Genomic DNA, 20,002 nt, shown 5'->3' on the forward strand with positions numbered 1-20,002 from the left:
CACACTCTCACTCACTCCCACACAGTCACTCACTCACTCCCAGTCACTCACTCCCACACAGTCACTCACTCACTCCCACAGTCACTCTCACTCACTCCCACACAGTCACTCTCACTCACTCCCACACAGTCACTCTCACTCACTCCCACACAGTCACTCTCACTCACTCTCACACAGTCACTCACTCACTCTCACTCACTGCCACACAATCACTCTCACTCACTCCCACACAGTCACTCACTCACTCTCACTCACTCCCACACAGTCACTCACTCACTCACTCCCAGTCACTCACTCACTCACTCCCACACAGTCACTCACTCACTCTCACTCACTCCCACACACTCACTTTCACAGTCACTCACTCACTCTCACACAGTCACTCACTCACTCTCACACAGTCACTCACTCACTCTCACTCACTGCCACACAATCACTCTCACTCACTCCCACACAGTCACTCACTCACTCTCACTCACTCCCACACAGTCACTCACTCACTCCCAGTCACTCACTCACTCCCACACAGTCACTCACTCACTCCCACAGTCACTCTCACTCACTCCCACACAGTCACTCTCACTCACTCCCACACAGTCACTCTCACTCACTCCCACACAGTCACTCTCACTCACTCTCACTCACTCCCACACAGTCACTCTCACTCACTCCCACACAGTCACTCTCACTCACGCCCACACAGTCACTCTCACTCACTCCCACACAGTCACTCACTCACTGTCTCACTCCCAACAATCACTCTCACTCACTCCCAGTCACTCTCACTCATTCTCACACAGTCACTCAGTCACTCTCATTCACTCTCACACCGTCACTCAGTCACTCTCACTCACTCTCACACAATCACTCTCACTCACTCCCACACAGTCACTCTCACTCACTCCCACACAGTCACTCTCACTCACTCCCACACAGACACTCTCACTCACTCCCACACAGACACTCTCACTCACTCCCACACAGTCACTCTCACTCACTCCCACACAGTCACTCTCACTCACTCCCACACAGTCACTCTCACTCACTCCCACACAGTCACTCACTCACTCTCACACAGTCGCTCACTCACTCACACAGTCACTCACTCACTCCCATACAGTCACTCACTTTCACAGTCACTCACTCACTCACTCTCACTCACTCCCACACAGTCACTCTCACTCACTCTCACTCACTCCCACACAGTCACTCTCACTCACTCCCACACAGTCACTCTCACTCACTCCCACACAGTCACTCACTCACTCTCACACAGTCGCTCTCACTCACTCTCACACAGTCACTCTCACTCACTCTCACACAGTCACTGTCACTCTCACTCACTCTCACACAGTCACTCAGTCACTCCCACACAATCACTCTCACTCACTCCCACACAGTCACTCTCACTCACTCTCACTCACTCCCACACAGTCACTCTCACTCACTCCCACACAGTCACTCTCACTCACTCTCACACAGTCACTCTCACTCACTCTCACACAGTCACTGTCACTCTCACTCACTCTCACACAGTCACTCAGTCACTCCCACACAATCACTATCACTCACTCCCACACAGTCACTCTCACTCACTCTCACTCACTCCCACACAGTCACTCTCACTCACTCCCACAGTCACTCTCACTCACTCCCACACAGTCACTCACTCACTCCCACACAGTCACTCCCACACACTCACTCACTTTCACTGTCACTCACTCACTCCCACATAGTCACTCACTCACTCCCACACAGTTACTCACTCACTCCCACACATTCACTCACTCACTCTCACACATTCACTCACTCACTCTCACACACTCACTCACTCACTCTCACACACTCCCAAAGTCACTCTCAGTCACTCCCACACAGTCACTCACTCACTTTCACAATCACTCACTCACTCTCACACAGTCACTCACTCACTCTCTCACACAGTCACTCACTCACTTTCACACAGTCACTCACTCACTTTCACACAGTCACTCACTCACTTTCACACAGTCACTCACTCACTTTCACAGTCACTCACTCTCACACAGTCACTCACTCACTCTCTCACACAGTCACTCACTCGCTCTCTCACACAGTCACTCACTCAATCCCACACAGTCACTCACTCAATCCCACAGTCACTCACTCAATCCCACAGTCACTCTCACTCACTCCCACACAGTCACTCTCACTCACTCCCACACAGTCACTCACTCACTCTCACACAGTCACTCACTCACTCTCAGTCACTCACTCACTCTCACACACTCTCACAGTCACTCTCACTCACTCTCACACAGTCACTCACTCACTCCCACACAGTCACTCACTCACTCCCACACAGTCACTCACTCACTCCCACACAGTCACTCACTCACGCTCACACAGTCACTCACTCATGCTCACACAGTCACTCACTCACGCTCAGTCACTCACTCACTCTCACACAGTCACTCACTCACTCACACAGTCACTCACTCACTCTCACACAGTCACCTACTCACTCTCACACAGTCACCTACTCACTCTCACACAGTCACCTACTCACTCTCACACAGTCACCTACTCACTCTCACACAGTCACCTACTCACTCTCATTTGCTCACACTCTCCCAGTCACACACTCACTCTCAGTCACTCACTCACTGTCACTCACTCACAGTCACTCACTCACTCACAGTCACTCACACTCACACACTCACTCTCAGTCACTCACTCACTCTCACAGTCATTCACTCACTCTCACAGTCACTCACTCACTCTCACAGTCACTCACTCATTCTCACTCGCTCACACTCTCACAGTCACACACTCACTGTCCTCACTCACTCTCACTCAATCATTCATACTCACAGTCACTCCCTCACTCACAGTCACTCACTCACTCTGTCACTCACTCTCACAGTCATTCACTCACTCTCAGTCACTCACTCACTCTCACACAGTCACACTCTCTCACACAGTCACTCACTCTCACTCACAGTCACTCACTCTCACTCACAGTCACTCACTCTCATTCAGTCACTCACTCACTCTCAGTCACTCACTCACTCTCAACAGCGACTCACTCACTCTCACACAGTCACTCACTCGTGCACTCACACAGTCAATCACTCACTCACTCTCACAGTTACTCACTCAGTCTCACAGTCACTCACTCATTCACTCTCACAGTCACTCACACTCTCACACAGTTACTCACTCACTCCCAGCCACTCACTCACTCTCACACACTCCTACAGTCACTCTCACTCACTCATTCCCACACAGTCACTCACTCACACAGTCACTCAATCACTCCCACAGTCACTCACTCACTCTCACAGTCACTCACTCACTCTCCATAGCCACTCACTCACTCTCACACAGTCACTCACTCGTGTACTCACACAATCACTCACTCACTCTCACAGTTACTCACTCACTCTCACAGTCACTCACTCATTCACTCTCACAGTCACTCACACTCTCACACAGTTACTCACTCACTTCCAGCCACTCACTCACTCTCACACACTCCTACAGTCACTCTCACTCACTTATTCCCACACATTCACTCACTCACACAGTCACTCAATCACTTACAATCACTCACTCACTCCCACAGTCACTCACTCACTCTCACAGTCACTCTCACTCTCTCTCCCAGCCACTCACTCACTCTCACAGTCACTCACTCATTCCCACAGTCACTCACTCAGTCACTCACTCACTCATACACAGTCACTCTCACTCTCTCACTCCCACACAGTTACTCTCTCTCTCTCCCACGCACACACACACTCTCAGCTACACACACACTCGCTCCCACAACTCACTTTCTTTTACATCCATACACACACACAAATACACAAAGGCTCTCTCTCACTCCAGCACACAAACTCACACACCCACAATATCCTGCACATGGCAGTCAGCATTTCCCCTCTTCTCAACTCACTACACCCCCCCCCCCCAACCCCCAATCATCCCCCCACCATATTCGATCTGGGGCTCTGCAACCTTTCACTCCTGGACCTCACAGCCAGTCTCTCCTCCCTGGGACCCTGGCACTCCGCCCCCTGGCACTCTGTTCTCTGGCGCTCCACACTCCAGCATTCCACTGCCGCATTTTCTGCTCTCCGGCACTCTGCTACCCGGGCCCTGAACTTACGGCTGTTGGAGTTCACTGCTCCTCCACTCACAGATTGTTTCCCCTCCCACATTTGCTGCTGATAGATGGGAGGGATAGGCCTATGATTGCAGGAGCAGTTCCTTGCAGAATCTCCCATTCAAACTCACCTGTTTGACTGGAATTTTGAAAAATGGTTCCGGGGGTCGTATGTTGGACAAGCCTGTTTTTGTAGATTGGTCCTTTAAATTCTTGAATTGAGATTCTGTCATGTGGATCCACACCATTCCCATCGCTGCCCATTTGAAGCCCATATTGCACCCCATAACTGCTCCCAACATGCCTTAGAGTTATTATCAGGGCCAACACTTCTTTCAGTTCCAGAGCCAAAAGTATGTAAAATTGACAATGCGCTTGAAGCACCTACCCAATGCAACAAGTTGTGCTCCTTGCTGCAGCTCACCAGTAGGTAAGGCCTGTTCAATGGGAGGGATGTGCTGATGTCCTCAATGGAGGGTGTCAGAATGGACCAACAACTCTCCTACACAAACTGCACAAAACTGATCTTTGTGGATGGATCTCCTGCAATCTCTTTAAGAATCACTGGTTAAGCCTCCCAATCCCTGATATGCGCCACAAATACTCAATCCATTTCTTTTTGAAAGTTGCAATAGCATCCTACATCAGGTGTAGAACACCAATTTGCGTAACTAAAAGGCCTCTTGCTTGTCTTGGGCAATGGTACTGGGTGCCCATTTAAAAATATGCCAGAAAGCTCATTCAGGCAGTAAATGGGCACACCAGGGAAGAAATGAGAAGCCATTAATGGTTGGATATCTCTCTCCACACTTCTCATACTTTGAGAACAGGAGAAGGGGTATCACTTTGTGATCAGTGCTTATGTAACTCTATTGGAAAGTTCGATTAAATACAAAATTACTAAGAAGCTAACAACCTACACAATCAGAATTGCAACAAGGAGGCTCTAAAAATCATTCATGTGCTTTACTGATTTATTGATAGATAGATGTCCAGAAGTGACCTGTGCAATGATTATACTGTCATTTCTTCACAGCAAAGAGAGATTTGTTTTACTGTTAGAAGAGGTCCATACATTGTGCTGTGTGGTAGGTCCAGAATTTTCCATTAGAAAGCTCCTGATCTACACATGTTGCCTTGGAGAAAGGACAAGGTGAGGCAGCAAACATACTCCACTATAGTGAACCCAAGCTGCACGATGACTTCTCCCTGCCCAACCCAGGATTTTGCTTTTTATTGTCTGAGCTGTGGTTTCCTCTGCAAACTCATTGCTGGCAAGTAATCTACATAATGTACATGTACAAACACGCATTAATTAATACCTCTGTTCCGAAACATTGTTGAGAGCATGAAGGCACTAACTGATGTCAGCATAAACCCAAGGCCTGCGACAGCTGTTGTTATTATCCTATATTCGTATGGAAGGATACCTAAAACAATTGAAAGATAAAATACACCTCAATACTGTATTAATATTGACAGTCACCAGGGCTGCATCAGATTACCTCACAGATCGAAAAGCCTAAAATGATCTGCGATTCCAGCATACGAAAACTTTACATTTCTTTGTCCTTAAAATATGAACGTTAATGCCTATTGAAATAGCAAAGAAATGTTATAAGAACGTGTTAAAAAAGCCCAAATAATAATCCCCAAGCTAACAATTCTGTACTGTATAACTGTGCTTCAGCATAGGAAGAGATTTGCTAACAATTTGCTAATGCTTTAATTTAATACTTCTAATTTAATAACTAAATCACCTTCTTCTGAAAGGCTATTATATAGTCCACTGAGCTTTAGAAGGAAATGGATCAAACCTAGTTATCTTTCATTATATTCTACCTTATTTTCCCCTCTCCTTCACCCATGGAATCTAATAATTCCCAGCCAAATGAATAGGCATTTGATTTGATTCTTGGCCTCCGCTGTAGCTGCACGTTTCAGTAGCATTGTGCAAACAGCCCAAAGTCACTTACCCACCTGTTGTAATTCTAGCACACAGCAATATTTGACTGCCTAGAAAATGTAATGTTAAATGTGTAATTACAAGGCTGTAATATCCAGATTTAACCTTTGATGCTAAGTGACACACTGGAGAGTGAAATGATCAGTATTTCACCATGACCATCTATCAATTAAAGCATTAAAAGAAATTCAAGGTAAAATTTTGTTGGATGAATCCAAATTGCTTTTTGGTTGTATTAATATTGAGAAAAAATATAAGCAAGTTGTGTCTATATACTCCCAAGTAGGATACCCGTTGGGCTCTGATGTATGTCCAATCTAGATTAGAGCTCAGCACTGAACACCAAAGGACTGCTGAAATCGGTCAATATTTAGACATCTAAAGGGCTAAGTGACTTGCTCTGCACCTATCAATTCTGAGATTATTGTCATGTGCTTCATGTGTCAATGACAGTAGGTAGTAATGTTTCACCAAATTGTTACTGAAATACAGAGGACTTTCCTTGTCAATAGAAACTAAAAAAATTGCACGACTATAATTAGTCATACTTTCCACAGATATCAGAAACTTAAATCAGGCATGTCATGGCCAAACTAGGCCATTGTTCTTTACGTAGATGCTTAGATGAAATCTGACTTACTTCTTTAAATTGCCTTATGCTGACATCCCCTGTCTTGCTTTGGCTTCAAGAATCCCAAAGACTTTTCTAAAGCATATGATATCCATGTGTATCACAGAGTACATTCATAATATACTGGTATATTGTGGCTTCAGCAGAGGTTCTGGACCTTCTGTTTAATCAAATTCAAAGTAAGCCTGTGGTTTCCATATTTCTTCCTTTACTGTATGCAAATCAATTATAATGCCCAGTTGTTAAACTATTACAATAGACACTATCCAAAAGTTTGGTTTGATCATTCAGGCACCACAGAGTTGCAGAGCCATCATCAGGCCCCTTCCAAATTCTCAGAGAGCGAAAGACTCTTTTTTAAGTTAAAGCTTTGAGGGATTTGATGAGTTAAAGCTTTTTTTATGAAGAAGGGAAAAACAAGTTAGGAAGAAAGATCATTAAGCTTCTAAAGACATGCTACCTTAAGAAGGATTGAAAACTTATTTTCAAAAACAAGTGAGTGCAAACTGCCCCAATGGTTTTGTGGCTTGGCACCAAATCAAAGCGAGCAGAACTGGCAAATTGGATCACCAATCGGTGCTGAGTGAGCTGGTTTCAGTGAGAGCAGCATTTGGGATGCTATTATTGATCTCAGTGCTTCAGAGCTATGGAGAAGGAAAAAATACCCAGGGATCCTGCTCCTAATAGATGTCCAGTGCTCGCAGCTGGAAATTGCAATTGAATGTTTGGACCAATATATCCTGTCTCCACTCATCAGTGAGGGTGGTTGTACGTGTGAGTTATTACAAAGCTGTCTATGTCCAGGTATCCAACATCAGGTACAATATCTCACAACATCACTGGCAAAGGGCTGACAATAGATGCTATGCTGCATTAAGTAGATAACCACAATCTGCCAGTGAGCTCTCGAATTGTCAGCGTAGTGGGAAATGGTTCAGAATAGTTTTCTACAACTGCACACCAGGAGGCCAATTTTTCTTCTGGGTGTGGCAGCAGTATAAAATTGGCAGGATAGCAAATTTCTAGATCGCTGACATTGGCTAATTCCCCAGAGTCTGGTGGTTTTCAGGAGAATTTCAGCCTAGGTTGCAGACAAGGAGGGCAGAATGGCCTTCTTCTGTGCTGTAACAATTAGTCATTTGGTAGTACAGATTTTGAGTATTGTTCATGGCAAAAAAATTTGAGCAACAGATGACACCAGCTGTTTCATGCTGCTACTATGAAGCAGTAACACGAGTGGTATTTGCCACTATCAGGATGCTGCCATCAAGCCAAAAAGGCGTTCTGCCGTTCACACAAATGAGTAATTTGGTATATGAATTTCAGTGTCAGTGTGATGCTAGGTATGTAGGCCGTACATCCCAAAGACTGGCAGATTGTATCAAACAGCAGGTCCCTTCAGCTGTTCGCAACAGACAAGGTACAGACCGTACCCAACCAGACCCTGCTTGCAAAACTCAAAACAGTGTCCAACATTAGATGTGATTCTGCAATTGGACAACACTTGCTAAATAATCCTCTGAGCTAGGAATTATGCTAACAACCAATTTAAGATTGTCAGTCAGGCTGGCATTGTGGCGTGTTTACGTGTACTGGAAGCTACATATATTAATACACAGGGCCCTGTACTTTGCAGACAGAAAGAACATGTACATACATTGCATCTATTTCAGCTAAACAAAATAAGCGATAGCCATTTGTTGGTTCATTCCCCAGGACAATGCCTTGACTAATCAGAGTCAAGCTGCCTGGTTTAAATTTCAAACAATGATTGGCAGTTAACTGTCAGTCACCATCAACTGGTGCATTCTCCATGGCAATGCTTCTACCAATCAGAGTCCACTTGCCAACCAAATATGGTGTTTCCCCTGACATTGGCACTGCCTTGCGAATTGTCCTGATGAGTGTAAGACAGAAAGCTTCAATTAACATGTCTCTTTTTTTTTCAGCAATACTGTAACAATTCTGTGATTCTGAGTCTCTTAAGAGTACAAAAATCACTGTGACAGGCCTCAAACACCTACTGCAGCATAATAGGGGGAGCTGAAAAGAAATGTCATCATTCTTTAACTTTAAAAAAAGCTATGGCCAATGAAAGTATTATTAATCACCCTAGGAAGACTTAAGCTTGAAACTTCATTTCTCATACATAGCAATGCAGTATACCAGCAAAGCACAGTTTTCATACGGTGAAAATACGGGGTGATTTGATGAAAGATTTTGAGATATTAAGGGAAACAGATAGGGTAAATAGAGAGAAACTATCTCCTATGGCTTGGGAGTCATAGGCTCAAAAGTAGATCCAGACATTTTAGGGGTGAAATTAAGAAACACCTCTACATGCAAAGGGTGGCAGAAGTTTGGAACTCCCTTCCACAAATGGCAATTGAGGCTAGATCATTGTTAATTTTAAATCTGAAACTGATAGGTTTTTGTTAACTCAAGGCATTAATGATATGGGGCAAAGGTAGCTATATAGAGTTAGACTGCAGATCAGCCAAGATCTCATTGAAGGGGTTAAATGGCCTCACCCTCTTCCTAAGTTCCAATAAAATCACAGGAAATGCACCAATGATTGCAGTGGTGCATAGCCTGGTTATCGCCGCTGTACCTGACCTACTAGAGTTTGGTGCTGATACGGGTTTGTCTGAAATAGAAAGTGTTTCGTTCTTCAACACCAACATTATTTTGATTATCAGAAATTAAAGTTTAAAAAAAACTGTTTTCTGTTCTGCCATAAACTCAAGGTTTATTGTTGCCAATTGCAAAGCAAGTATTGCGAATAAGCCAATGTTGTAGCAATTTCCACCACTATTTTTATCCTGCTGCACCATGTCAACTGGAAGAATGGGGTTAACTCCATATTTACGCCTATAACACCGGTTATTACCCGAGAGAGTTCCAAACTTCTACCACCCTTTGTATGTAGAAGTGTTTCCAAATTTCAACTCTGAAATGTCTGGATTTAATTTTTAGATTATAGCCCTATACTCTCAAACCATAGGAAATAATTTCTTGCTAATTACCTTATCTGTTCTCCTTAAAACCTCTGCCTTTTTTATTCATCTCTAGCTTGAAGGAAGGAAAACAAAAGTCTCCATCAGCACCACTTCCCTGCGCTTTAGCAATGTTCCTGACTACCATCCCTGACAAAGTCAAGAGGTCCCAACCTTTACAACTACCACTCAATTCCAATCCAGACGGACACTTCAGTATCTACATTACAAGTATGGTTACACTTCACAAGTACTTCACTGGCTGTAAAATGCTTTGGACATCCTGACAATATGAAAGATGCTATAAAGATGCCAGTTCTTTCTTTCTAATTCCTTACTGGCCATGCCCCTATCTCAAATGATCTCCATTACTATTCCTACGTACAGTGACACTGTTTACTCCTTTAGACCTCTCCCCTCTGCTCAACCCCTGGTAGCCACTCTTCTAGGCACCACACCTCTGCCTCTGATTTTCCACCTCCCTCCCTCCTCAAAACCCTACTCAGCTATGCTTTTGGCTCTCAGCTATTTGCATTTTCCCTCCTGCTTGGTGTTTTTCCTCCTGAATATAAAATACTTAGAGCTATCCTCCTGTGTGTGAGGACTAGGCAAACTTGAATGAACTTGCATGTATACAGAATCTCATCACACCCTCAGGATATCCCAAATCACTCCACATCTGACGAATTCCTTCTGAAGAACAGTTACTGTTGCTATAAAAACAAAAAAACTGCGGATGCTGGAAATCCAAAACAAAAACAGAATTACCTGGAAAAACTCAGCAGGTCTGGCAGCATCGGCGGAGAAGAAAAGAGTTGACGTTTCGAGTCCTCATGACCCTTCGACAGAACTTGCGTTCGAGTCCAAGAAAGAGTTGAAATATAAGCTGGTTTAAGGTGTGTGTGTGGGGGGCGGAGAGATAGAGAGACAAAGAGGTGGGGGGGGGGGGTGTGGTTGTAGGGACAAACAAGCAGTGATAGAAGCAGATCATCAAAAGATGTCAATGACAATAGTACAATAGAACACATAGGTGTTAAAATTAAAGTTGGTGATATTATCTAAACGAATGTGCTAATTAAGAATGGATGGTAGGGCACTCAAGGTATAGCTCTAGTGGGGTTTTTTTTTTATATAATGGAAATAGGTGGGAAAAGGAAAATCTTTATAATTTATTGGAAAAAAAAAAGGGAAGGGGGAAACAGAAAGGGGGTGGGGATGGGGGAGGGAGCTTACGACCTAAAGTTGTTGAATTCAATATTCAGTCCGGAAGGCTGTAAAGTCCCTAGTCGGAAGATGAGGTGTTGTTCCTCCAGTTTGCGTTGGGCTTCACTGGAACAATGCAGCAAGCCAAGGACAGACATGTGGGCAAGAGAGCAGGGTGGAGTGTTAAAATGGCAAGCGACAGGGAGGTTTGGGTCATTCTTGCGGACAGACCGCAGGTGTTCTGCAAAGCGGTCGCCCAGTTTACGTTTGGTCTCTCCAATGTAGAGGAGACCACATTGGGAGCAACGAATGCAGTAGACTAAGTTGGGGGAAATGCAAGTGAAATGCTGCTTCACTTGAAAGGAGTGTTTGGGTCCTTGGACGGTGAGGAGAGAGGAAGTGAAGGGGCAGGTGTTGCATCTTTTGCGTGGGCATGGGGTGGTGCCATAGGAGGGGGTTGAGGAGTAGGGGGTGATGGAGGAGTGGACCAGGGTGTCCCGGAGGGAGCGATCCCTACGGAATGCCGATAAGGGGGGTGAAGGGAAGATGTGTTTGGTGGTGGCATCATGCTGGAGTTGGTGCAAATGGCGGAGGATGATCCTTTGAATGCGGAGGCTGGTGGGGTGATAAGTGAGGACAAGGGGGACCCTATCATGTTTCTGGGAGGGAGGACAAGGCGTGAGGGCGGATGCGCGGGAGATAGGCCGGACACGGTTGAGGGCCCTGTCAACGACCGTGGGTGGAAAACCTCGGTTAAGGAAGAAGGAGGACATGTCAGAGGAACTGTTTTTGAATGTAGCATCATCGGAACAGATGCGACGGAGGCGAAGGAACTGAGAGAATGGGATGGAGTCCTTACAGGAAGCGGGGTGTGAGGAGCTGTAGTCGAGATAGCTGTGGGAGTCGGTGGGTTTGTAATGGATATTGGTGGACAGTCTATCACCAGAGATTGAGACAGAGAGGTCAAGGAAGGGAAGGGAAGTGTCAGAGATGGACCACGTGAAAATGATGGAGGGGTGGAGATTGGAAGCAAAATTAATAAATTTTTCCAAGTCCTGACGAGAGCATGAAGCGGCACCGAAGTAATCATCGATGTACCGGAGAAAGAGTTGTGGAAGGGGGCCGGAGTAGGACTGCAACAAGGAATGTTCCACATACCCCATAAAGAGACAGGCATAGCTGGGGCCCATGCGGGTACCCATAGCCACACCTTTTATTTGGAGGAAGTGAGAGGAGTTGAAGGAGAAATTGTTCAGTGTGAGAACAAGTTCAGCCAGACGGAGGAGAGTAGTGGTGGATGGGGATTGTTCGGGCCTCTGTTCGAGGAAGAAACTAAGGGCCCTCAGACCATCCTGGTGGGGGATGGAGGTGTAGAGGGATTGGACGTCCATGGTGAAGAGGAAGCGGTTGGGGCCAGGGAACTGGAAATTGTTGATGTGACGTAAGGTGTCAGAGGAATCACGGATGTAGGTGGGAAGGGACTGACAACTTTAGGTCGTAAGCTCCCTCCCCCATCCCCACCCCCTTTTTGTTTCCCCCTTCCCTTTTTTTTCCAATAAATTATAAAGATTTTCCTTTTCCCACCTATTTCCATTATATAAAAAAAAAACCCCACTAGAGCTATACCTTGAGTGACCTACCATCCATTCTTAATTAGCACATTCGTTTAGATAATATCACCAACTTTAATTTTAACACCTATGTGTTCTATTGTACTATTGTCATTGACATCTTTTGATGATCTGCTTCTATCACTGCTTGTTTGTCCCTACAACCACACCCCCCCCCCCTCCACCTCTTTGTCTCTCTATCTCTCCGCCCCCCACACACACACCTTAAACCAGCTTATATTTCAACTCTTTCTTGGACTCGAACGCAAGTTCTGTCGAAGGGTCATGAGGACCCGAAACGTCAACTCTTTTCTTCTCCGCCGATGCTGCCAGACCTGCTGAGTTTTTCCAGGTAGTTACTGTTGCTACGTGAACTACATAAAAAGATACGTTTTTGTAGTTGTTTGGGCTGATTATGAACCCAAGTTCTAGAGGTAAAAGGTATATTTCTAATTTACCACAGCATCCAGTTCCTATTTTTCCTGAAGTGATGCGACAGCTGGGAAGATCACACTTTGAAAGACAGCCTGAGGCCTTGAGCTACTAGATGTGTGATTGGGAGAGCAAACCACTTGAAGAGCTGCTACCAGTCATTACCAGGTACGTACTATGGCCATGTCAAAACTCACCATCAATAATTAATTCGTATTCTGCTTGCTCAATTGCCCCATTATTTTCTGCAATGCAGATGTAACGTCCACAGTCCTCAAACACCGCATCAGGGATATATAGGCTGGTATTATCTTTGGACAGTCTATAAATGGTCACAGCACTGATATTGCCTTTTTTCCACTCATATCTTGTAAAAGGCTTTGAAGAAACACATTTAAGTTCAATCATTTGATGAGCGTAGGTGCTATTGCTTGTTATTGTAAGAGTAGACATTGCACCTAAAATAGCAAAAATAAATGTTATTCTTCTTCTAAAAACTACTTTTAATAACTGCTTTTACTCACTCTATTTTTGTGTGATGAGTTACTCTCTCACACCTTTTAAGGTAACCAATACCTTAGATTAACATTCTGCAGAAAGCCACTTATTTTAAGACCCTAGGATGCAGGCCAGGACCAGGAGATTTGTCAGCCTTTAATCCCATTAATTTTCCAAATCCTTGTGTCCTAATGATAGTGATTGTTTTAAGTTCTTCCCTTCCTTTCATCCCTAGACATAGAGATTTTTTTATGTATGGTTGGGTGAAGACAGATACAAAACACTTGTTCAAAGTCTCAGCTATTTCACTGTACGCCATTATTAAGTTGCCAGACCCATCCTTCACCTGACAAACAGTTTGCCATCTTTAGGTCTTTCTATCCATCTTTTGCTGGTTTCCAAAATTATCCCAATCATCTGCCCTATAACTAATCTTTGCCATGTTGCATATCTTTTCTTTCAATTTGTTACCATCTTTAACTTCCTTTGACAGGGATAGCTACTCCATCTCCAAGTGTCTTTCTTTCTCAGTGGAAAGTATCTTTGTTCAGGGGCCTTCAAATTGATGCTCATAACTCGTGAACGAATAGAAAGCAATGTTGGAGTATGGGTACTGAGGGAGTGCTGCACTGTCAGAGGGTCAGTACTGAGGGAGTGCTGCGCTGTCAGAGGGTCAGTACTGAGGGACTGCTGCACTGTCAGAGGGTCAGCACTGAGGGAGTGCCGCACTGTCAGAGGGTCAGTATGAGGGAGTGCCGCGCTGTCAGAGGGTCAGTATGAGGGAGTGCCGCGCTGTCAGAGGGTCAGTACTGAGGGAGTGCCGCACTGTCAGAGGGTCAGTACTGAGGGAGTGCCGCACTGTCAAAGGGTCAGTACTGAGGAAGTGCCGCACTGTCAGAGGGTCAGTACTGAGGGAGTGCCGCACTGTCAGAGGGTCAGTACTGAGGGAGTGCTGCACTGTCAGAGGGTCAGTACTGAGGGAGTGCCGCACTGTCAGAGGGTCAGTACTGAGGGAGTGCTGCACTGTCACAGGGTCAGTACTGAGGGAGTGCTGCACTGTCAGAGGGTCAGTACTGTGGGAGTGCTGCACTGTCAGAGGGTCAGTACTGAGGGAGTGCCGCACTGTCAGAGGGTCAGTACTGAGGGAGTGCTGCACTGTCACAGGGTCAGTACTGAGGGAGTGCTGCACTGTCAGAGGGTCAGTACTGTGGGAGTGCTGCACTGTCAGAGGGTCAGTACTGAGGGAGTGCTGCACTGTCAGAGGGTCAGTACTGAGGGAGTGCCGCACTGTCAGAGGGTCAGTACTGAGGGAGTGCTGCACTCTCAGAGGGTCAGTACTGTGGGAGTGCCGCACTGTCAGAGGGTCAGTACTGAAGGAGTGCTGCACTGTCAGAGGGTCAGTACTGAGGGAGTGCCGCACTGTCAGAGGGTCAGTACGGAGGGAGTGCTGCACTGTCAGAGGGTCAGTACTGAGGGAGTGCTGCACTGTCAGTGGGTCAGTGCTGAGGGAGTGCAGCACTGTCAGAGGGCCTGTACAGAGGGAGTGCTGCACTGTCAGAGGGTCAGTACTGAGGGAGCGCTGCACTGTCAGAGGGTCAGTACTGAGGGAGTGCCGCACTGTCAGAGGGTCAGTACTGAGGGAGTGCCGCACTGTCAGAGGGTCAGTACTGAGGGAGAGCTGCACTGTCAGAGGGTCAGTACTGAGGGAGTGCTGCACTCTCAGAGGGTCAGTACTGTGGGAGTGCCGCACTGTCAGAGGGTCAGTACTGAGGGAGTGCCGCACTGTCAGAGGGTCAGTACTGAGGGAGTGCTGCACTGTCACAGGGTCAGTACTGAGGGAGTGCTGCATTGTCAGAGGGTCAGTACGGAGGGAGTGCTGCACTGTCAGAGGGTCAGTACTGAGGGAGTGCTGCACTGTCAGTGGGTCAGTGCTGAGGGAGTGCAGCACTGTCAGAGGGTCAGTGCTGAGGGAGTGCAGCACTGTCAGAGGGTCTGTACAGAGGGAGTGCTGCACTGTCAGAGGGTCAGTACTGAGGGAGTGCTGCACTGTCACAGGGTCAGTACTGAGGGAGTGCTGCACTGTCACAGGGTCAGTACTGAGGGAGTGCTGCATTGTCAGAGGGTCAGTACGGAGGGAGTGCTGCACTGTCAGAGGGTCAGTACTGAGGGAGTGCCGCACTGTCAGAGGGTCAGTGCTGAGGGAGTGCTGCACTGTCAGTGGGTCAGTGCTGAGGGAGTGCTGCACTGTCAGAGGGTCTGTACAGAGGGAGTGCCGCACTGTCAGAGGGTCAGTGCTGAGGGAGTGCTGCACTGTCAGAGGGTCAGTACTGAGGGAGTGCCGCACTGTCAGAGGGTCAGTGCTGAGGGAGTGCTGCACTGTCAGTGGGTCAGTGCTGAGGGAGTGCTGCACTGTCAGAGGGTCAGTACAGAGGGAGTGCCGCACTGTCAGAGGGTCAGTGCTGAGGGAGTGCTGCACTGTCAGAGGGTCAGTACTGAGGGAGTGCTGCACTGTCAGAGGGTCAGTACTGAGGGAGTGCTGCACTGTCAGAGGGTCAGTACTGAGGGAGTGCTGCACTGTCAGAGGGTCAGTGCTGAGGGAGTGCTGCACTGTCAGAGGGTCAGTGCTGAGGGAGAGCTGCACTGTCAGAGGGTCAGTACTGAGGGAGTGCCGCACTGTCAGAGGGTCAGTGCTGAGGGAGTGCTGCACTGTCAGTGGGTCAGTGCTGAGGGAGTGCTGCACTGTCAGAGGGTCAGTACTGAGGGAGTGCCGCACTGTCAGAGGGTCAGTTCTGAGGGAGTGCTGCACTGTCACAGGGTCAGTACTGAGGGAGTGCTGTACTGTCAGAGGGTCAGTACTGAGGGAGTGCTGCATTGTCAGAGGGTCAGTACTGAGGGAGTGCTGCATTGTCAGAGGGTCAGTACGGAGGGAGTGCTGCACTGTCAGAGGGTCAGTACTGAGGGAGTGCCGCACTGTCAGAGGGTCAGTGCTGAGGGAGTGCTGCACTGTCAGTGGGTCAGTGCTGAGGGAGTGCTGCACTGTCAGAGGGTCTGTACAGAGGGAGTGCCGCACTGTCAGAGGGTCAGTGCTGAGGGAGTGCTGCACTGTCAGAGGGTCAGTACTGAGGGAGTGCCGCACTGTCAGAGGGTCAGTGCTGAGGGAGTGCTGCACTGTCAGTGGGTCAGTGCTGAGGGAGTGCTGCACTGTCAGAGGGTCTGTACAGAGGGAGTGCCGCACTGTCAGAGGGTCAGTACTGAGGGAGTGCTGCACTGTCAGAGGGTCAGTACTGAGGGAGTGCTGCACTGTCAGAGGGTCAGTACTGAGGGAGTGCTGCACTGTCAGAGGGTCAGTACTGAGGGAGTGCTGCACTGTCAGAGGGTCAGTGCTGAGGGAGTGCTGCACTGTCAGAGGGTCAGTGCTGAGGGAGAGCTGCACTGTCAGAGGGTCAGTACTGAGGGAGTGCCGCACTGTCAGAGGGTCAGTGCTGAGGGAGTGCTGCACTGTCAGTGGGTCAGTGCTGAGGGAGTGCTGCACTGTCAGAGGGTCAGTACTGAGGGAGTGCCGCACTGTCAGAGGGTCAGTTCTGAGGGAGTGCTGCACTGTCACAGGGTCAGTACTGAGGGAGTGCTGCATTGTCAGAGGGTCAGTACTGAGGGAGTGCTGCATTGTCAGAGGGTCTGTACTGAGGGAGTGCTGCACTGTCAGAGGGTCAGTTCTGAGGGAGTGCTGCACTGTCACAGGGTCAGTACTGAGGGAGTGCTGCATTGTCAGAGGGTCAGTACTGAGGGAGTGCTGCACTGTCAGTGGGTCAGTGCTGAGGGAGTGCTGCACTGTCAGTGGGTCAGTGCTGAGGGGGTGCTGGGAAAGCTCAGCAGCATCTGTGGGTTAAGGTTTCCAGTCCCTGTGGCTCTTCCTCAGGAAGGTGAACAAGGCAAAAGGGACAAATACAAATCCTGTGGGAGAGCAGAGTTCTGCTGAGTCGGCTGGGCGAGTTGCTTGGCTTTGGGTCGCCCTTACCTTTATAGCTCATGAGATAAAGCCAACACAGCACCTGGTAGGTGATATAACGCGGCGCCATGACTCAATCAGGCCCCAGAGCCTCAAGGGCCCAAGGAAATGGGATCAGGGGCGCCCAACAAAATGGCGCCCGCCAACCGTCACCTCCACCCTGGCGGCCGCACGCGGTAACCTCGTGTTCATCACATGAGGGGGGTGCACGTGATGAACACGAGGTTAAGCCAATCAGAAGCGACGCGGGGGAATCCCTTCACGTCGGTGACTCCACCCTCCTGGGGCGGCTGCGCTCTCTGAAGGTGCTGCACGTGACCGTTTGAGGGCTCCGCCCCCATCACCCCACCCCCAACTCCGAGGAGTGGAGGGGCCAGTGTACGAGACCATCAGCGGTTCAGCCTATCAGGGGAGGCGAGATCGCTTCACGTGACCGTCGGTGGCTCCACCCAAGGGGGGCGGGGTTACTTTACTTCAACGGTTCAGCCTCTTAGGGGGCGGGGTCACTGCACGTGGTGGGCAGTGGCTCCACCCAGCCAGGCGGTTCCCACCCGTGACCATCAATGGTTCAACCACTTAGGGGGCGGGATCAGCACACGTGACCATCTGAGTCTCCAACCGCCCCAAGGAGCAGAGTCAACCATAAGTAGCTCCATTGCTGCACGTGCCCACAACGGTTCAGCTAAATGGGGCGGGGTCAGTGACAGTAGGTGGCTCCGCCCCTCAGTAGAGGAATGCAGGTGACTGTATGAGGCCCCATCCCACCCATGGGGCGGGAACGGTGCACGCGACCGTCAGAGAGAGAGGGGGGGGGGCACAGCCCCCAGGGTGGGTACGACACGTGAGCATCCATAGTCCAGATAAGGGGAGGGGAGGGGTCACCTCGTGGCTGCCGTCATTCCACGTGCCAAGGGGCGGGGTTGCCTGACGGGTGCCGCCTCTTGCTCCGCCCCCTCCTCTCCCTCCGACCAATCAAGGGCAGCCTGATTGACAGCTGCGGCAGCTGTTGGTTGGGGGAGCGGGGGGGGGGCGGGGTCGGGGGGAGCTGTTGACCAATAGCAGCGGGCGGCTGGCGAAGGCGGGAGATTGAGTTGGAGCTGGTGGCTGGAGGTGGGGACTGGGGATTCCCAGCTGCTGCTTGGAGAATAGGGACCAAGACTGGGACTAATAAGGACAATGACAGTTAAGCCAGGCTTCCGGATGAGATATTAAACCAAAGCCTTCGCTGTCAGGGGGATGTGAAGGATCCCACGGAGCCACCATTGAAGACGAGGAGGGGAGTTCTCCCTTGGCCCAGTGGTTCCTGGTCAATCGTTGTCCCTCCATTGGCTGCCAACTTCTGCAACGTCGGTGACTGCTGCTCCCTTCAAACCTTACATCTGTTCTGCTACCTTGGGGACGTGTACTTACATGACATACCAGGCTATGGGCCTCGCGCTGGGAAACGAGATTAGAATAGTTGGGTACTTGTTTGACCGGCGCAGACTCGATGGGCCGAAGGGCCTTTTTCTGTGCTGTAGACCTCAATGACTTTAGGACTGACTTTAAACTGTTGGTCTAGTTTCTTCTTTGCCCCCCCCCCCCCCACCCCCCCACTTTGCTGCCCTCAATTTTACCGGTCACTACCAGATGTTCCAGCTCTCTCTCTCCTAAGTCCGTGCCTAAAGGATTATAATTGTCTCTTGGTGACCATCTGCAAAAGTTCTCCCTGAGGTGCCTGCTTTCCTCACAACCTCCTTGTTAGTTTGTGTGCGTGGTCCAGCTAATCGGCATCATACGTCTCGGAAACCATCTCTCTCACCTTTAAGTTATCTTCCATTGTCTTGCTTGTATTCCAACTACCCCCCCCCCCCCCACCCCCCAATTATCATCACAAAAAAGTGAAATATCTGCTCATTATCACATTGCAGTTTGTGGGAGCTCGCTGTGCACAAATTGGAAGCCACTTTTTCTACATCACAACAGTGACCACACTCACAAAAGTACTTCACTCTCTGAAAAGTGTTTTGGGATGCCCTGCTCGAAAAGGCAAGTCTTCCTTTCTTTAGAACAGCAGGAGAAGACCAGATGGTCTCGCAAAGATGCCCTGCCATGTAATAATATCATGGCTCATCCTCTACATCAACACACCCTTCTTCCAATAACTCTTAATTTCTTGAGAGTCCAAAAATATCTCCATCTCAGCCTTCAATATACTCAACCTGCAACTGTCGGGGTGGAGAATTCCAAAAATTCACAACCAATTGGGCGGAGAAATTTCACTGCATCTCAGTCTTGGGTGTGGGCTGTAGGGCACAACTTCAAAACTTGCAGGTGACAATATTGTGGTCTGTAAGGAGGATAGTGACAGACATCAAGAGGAAAAAGCCAGGCTGGTGGAATGGTGGTCACATGATTAAAGTGATACATTTTGGTAGGAAGAACAAGGAAAGTCATTATAAACTAAAGGATACAATTCTGAAATAGCTGTAGGAACAGAGTGACCTGGGGTATATGTGTACAAATCGTTA

At 48.4% G+C, this 20,002-nt stretch overlaps 1 protein-coding gene across 1 annotated transcript in view; it reads right to left on the bottom strand.

Moving 5' to 3' along the window:
* LOC121291358 overlaps nucleotides 1-17,562 on the bottom strand; it is an 88,883-nt gene extending 71,321 nt beyond the window's left edge. The window contains exons 1-3 of the mRNA XM_041212427.1: nucleotides 17,502-17,562; nucleotides 13,186-13,446; nucleotides 5,473-5,580 (exon numbers count right to left, since the gene is read on the bottom strand). Of these exons, the coding sequence (XP_041068361.1) occupies nucleotides 5,473-5,580; nucleotides 13,186-13,446; nucleotides 17,502-17,562 (430 nt within the window). The remainder of the gene's footprint in view (nucleotides 1-5,472; nucleotides 5,581-13,185; nucleotides 13,447-17,501) is intronic.
* Between the last annotated feature and the right edge of the window lie 2,440 nt (nucleotides 17,563-20,002).

The sequence above is a fragment of the Carcharodon carcharias genome, chromosome 19 (genome assembly GCF_017639515.1).
Source record: "Carcharodon carcharias isolate sCarCar2 chromosome 19, sCarCar2.pri, whole genome shotgun sequence".
Classification (NCBI taxonomy): Eukaryota; Metazoa; Chordata; class Chondrichthyes; order Lamniformes; family Lamnidae; genus Carcharodon; species Carcharodon carcharias.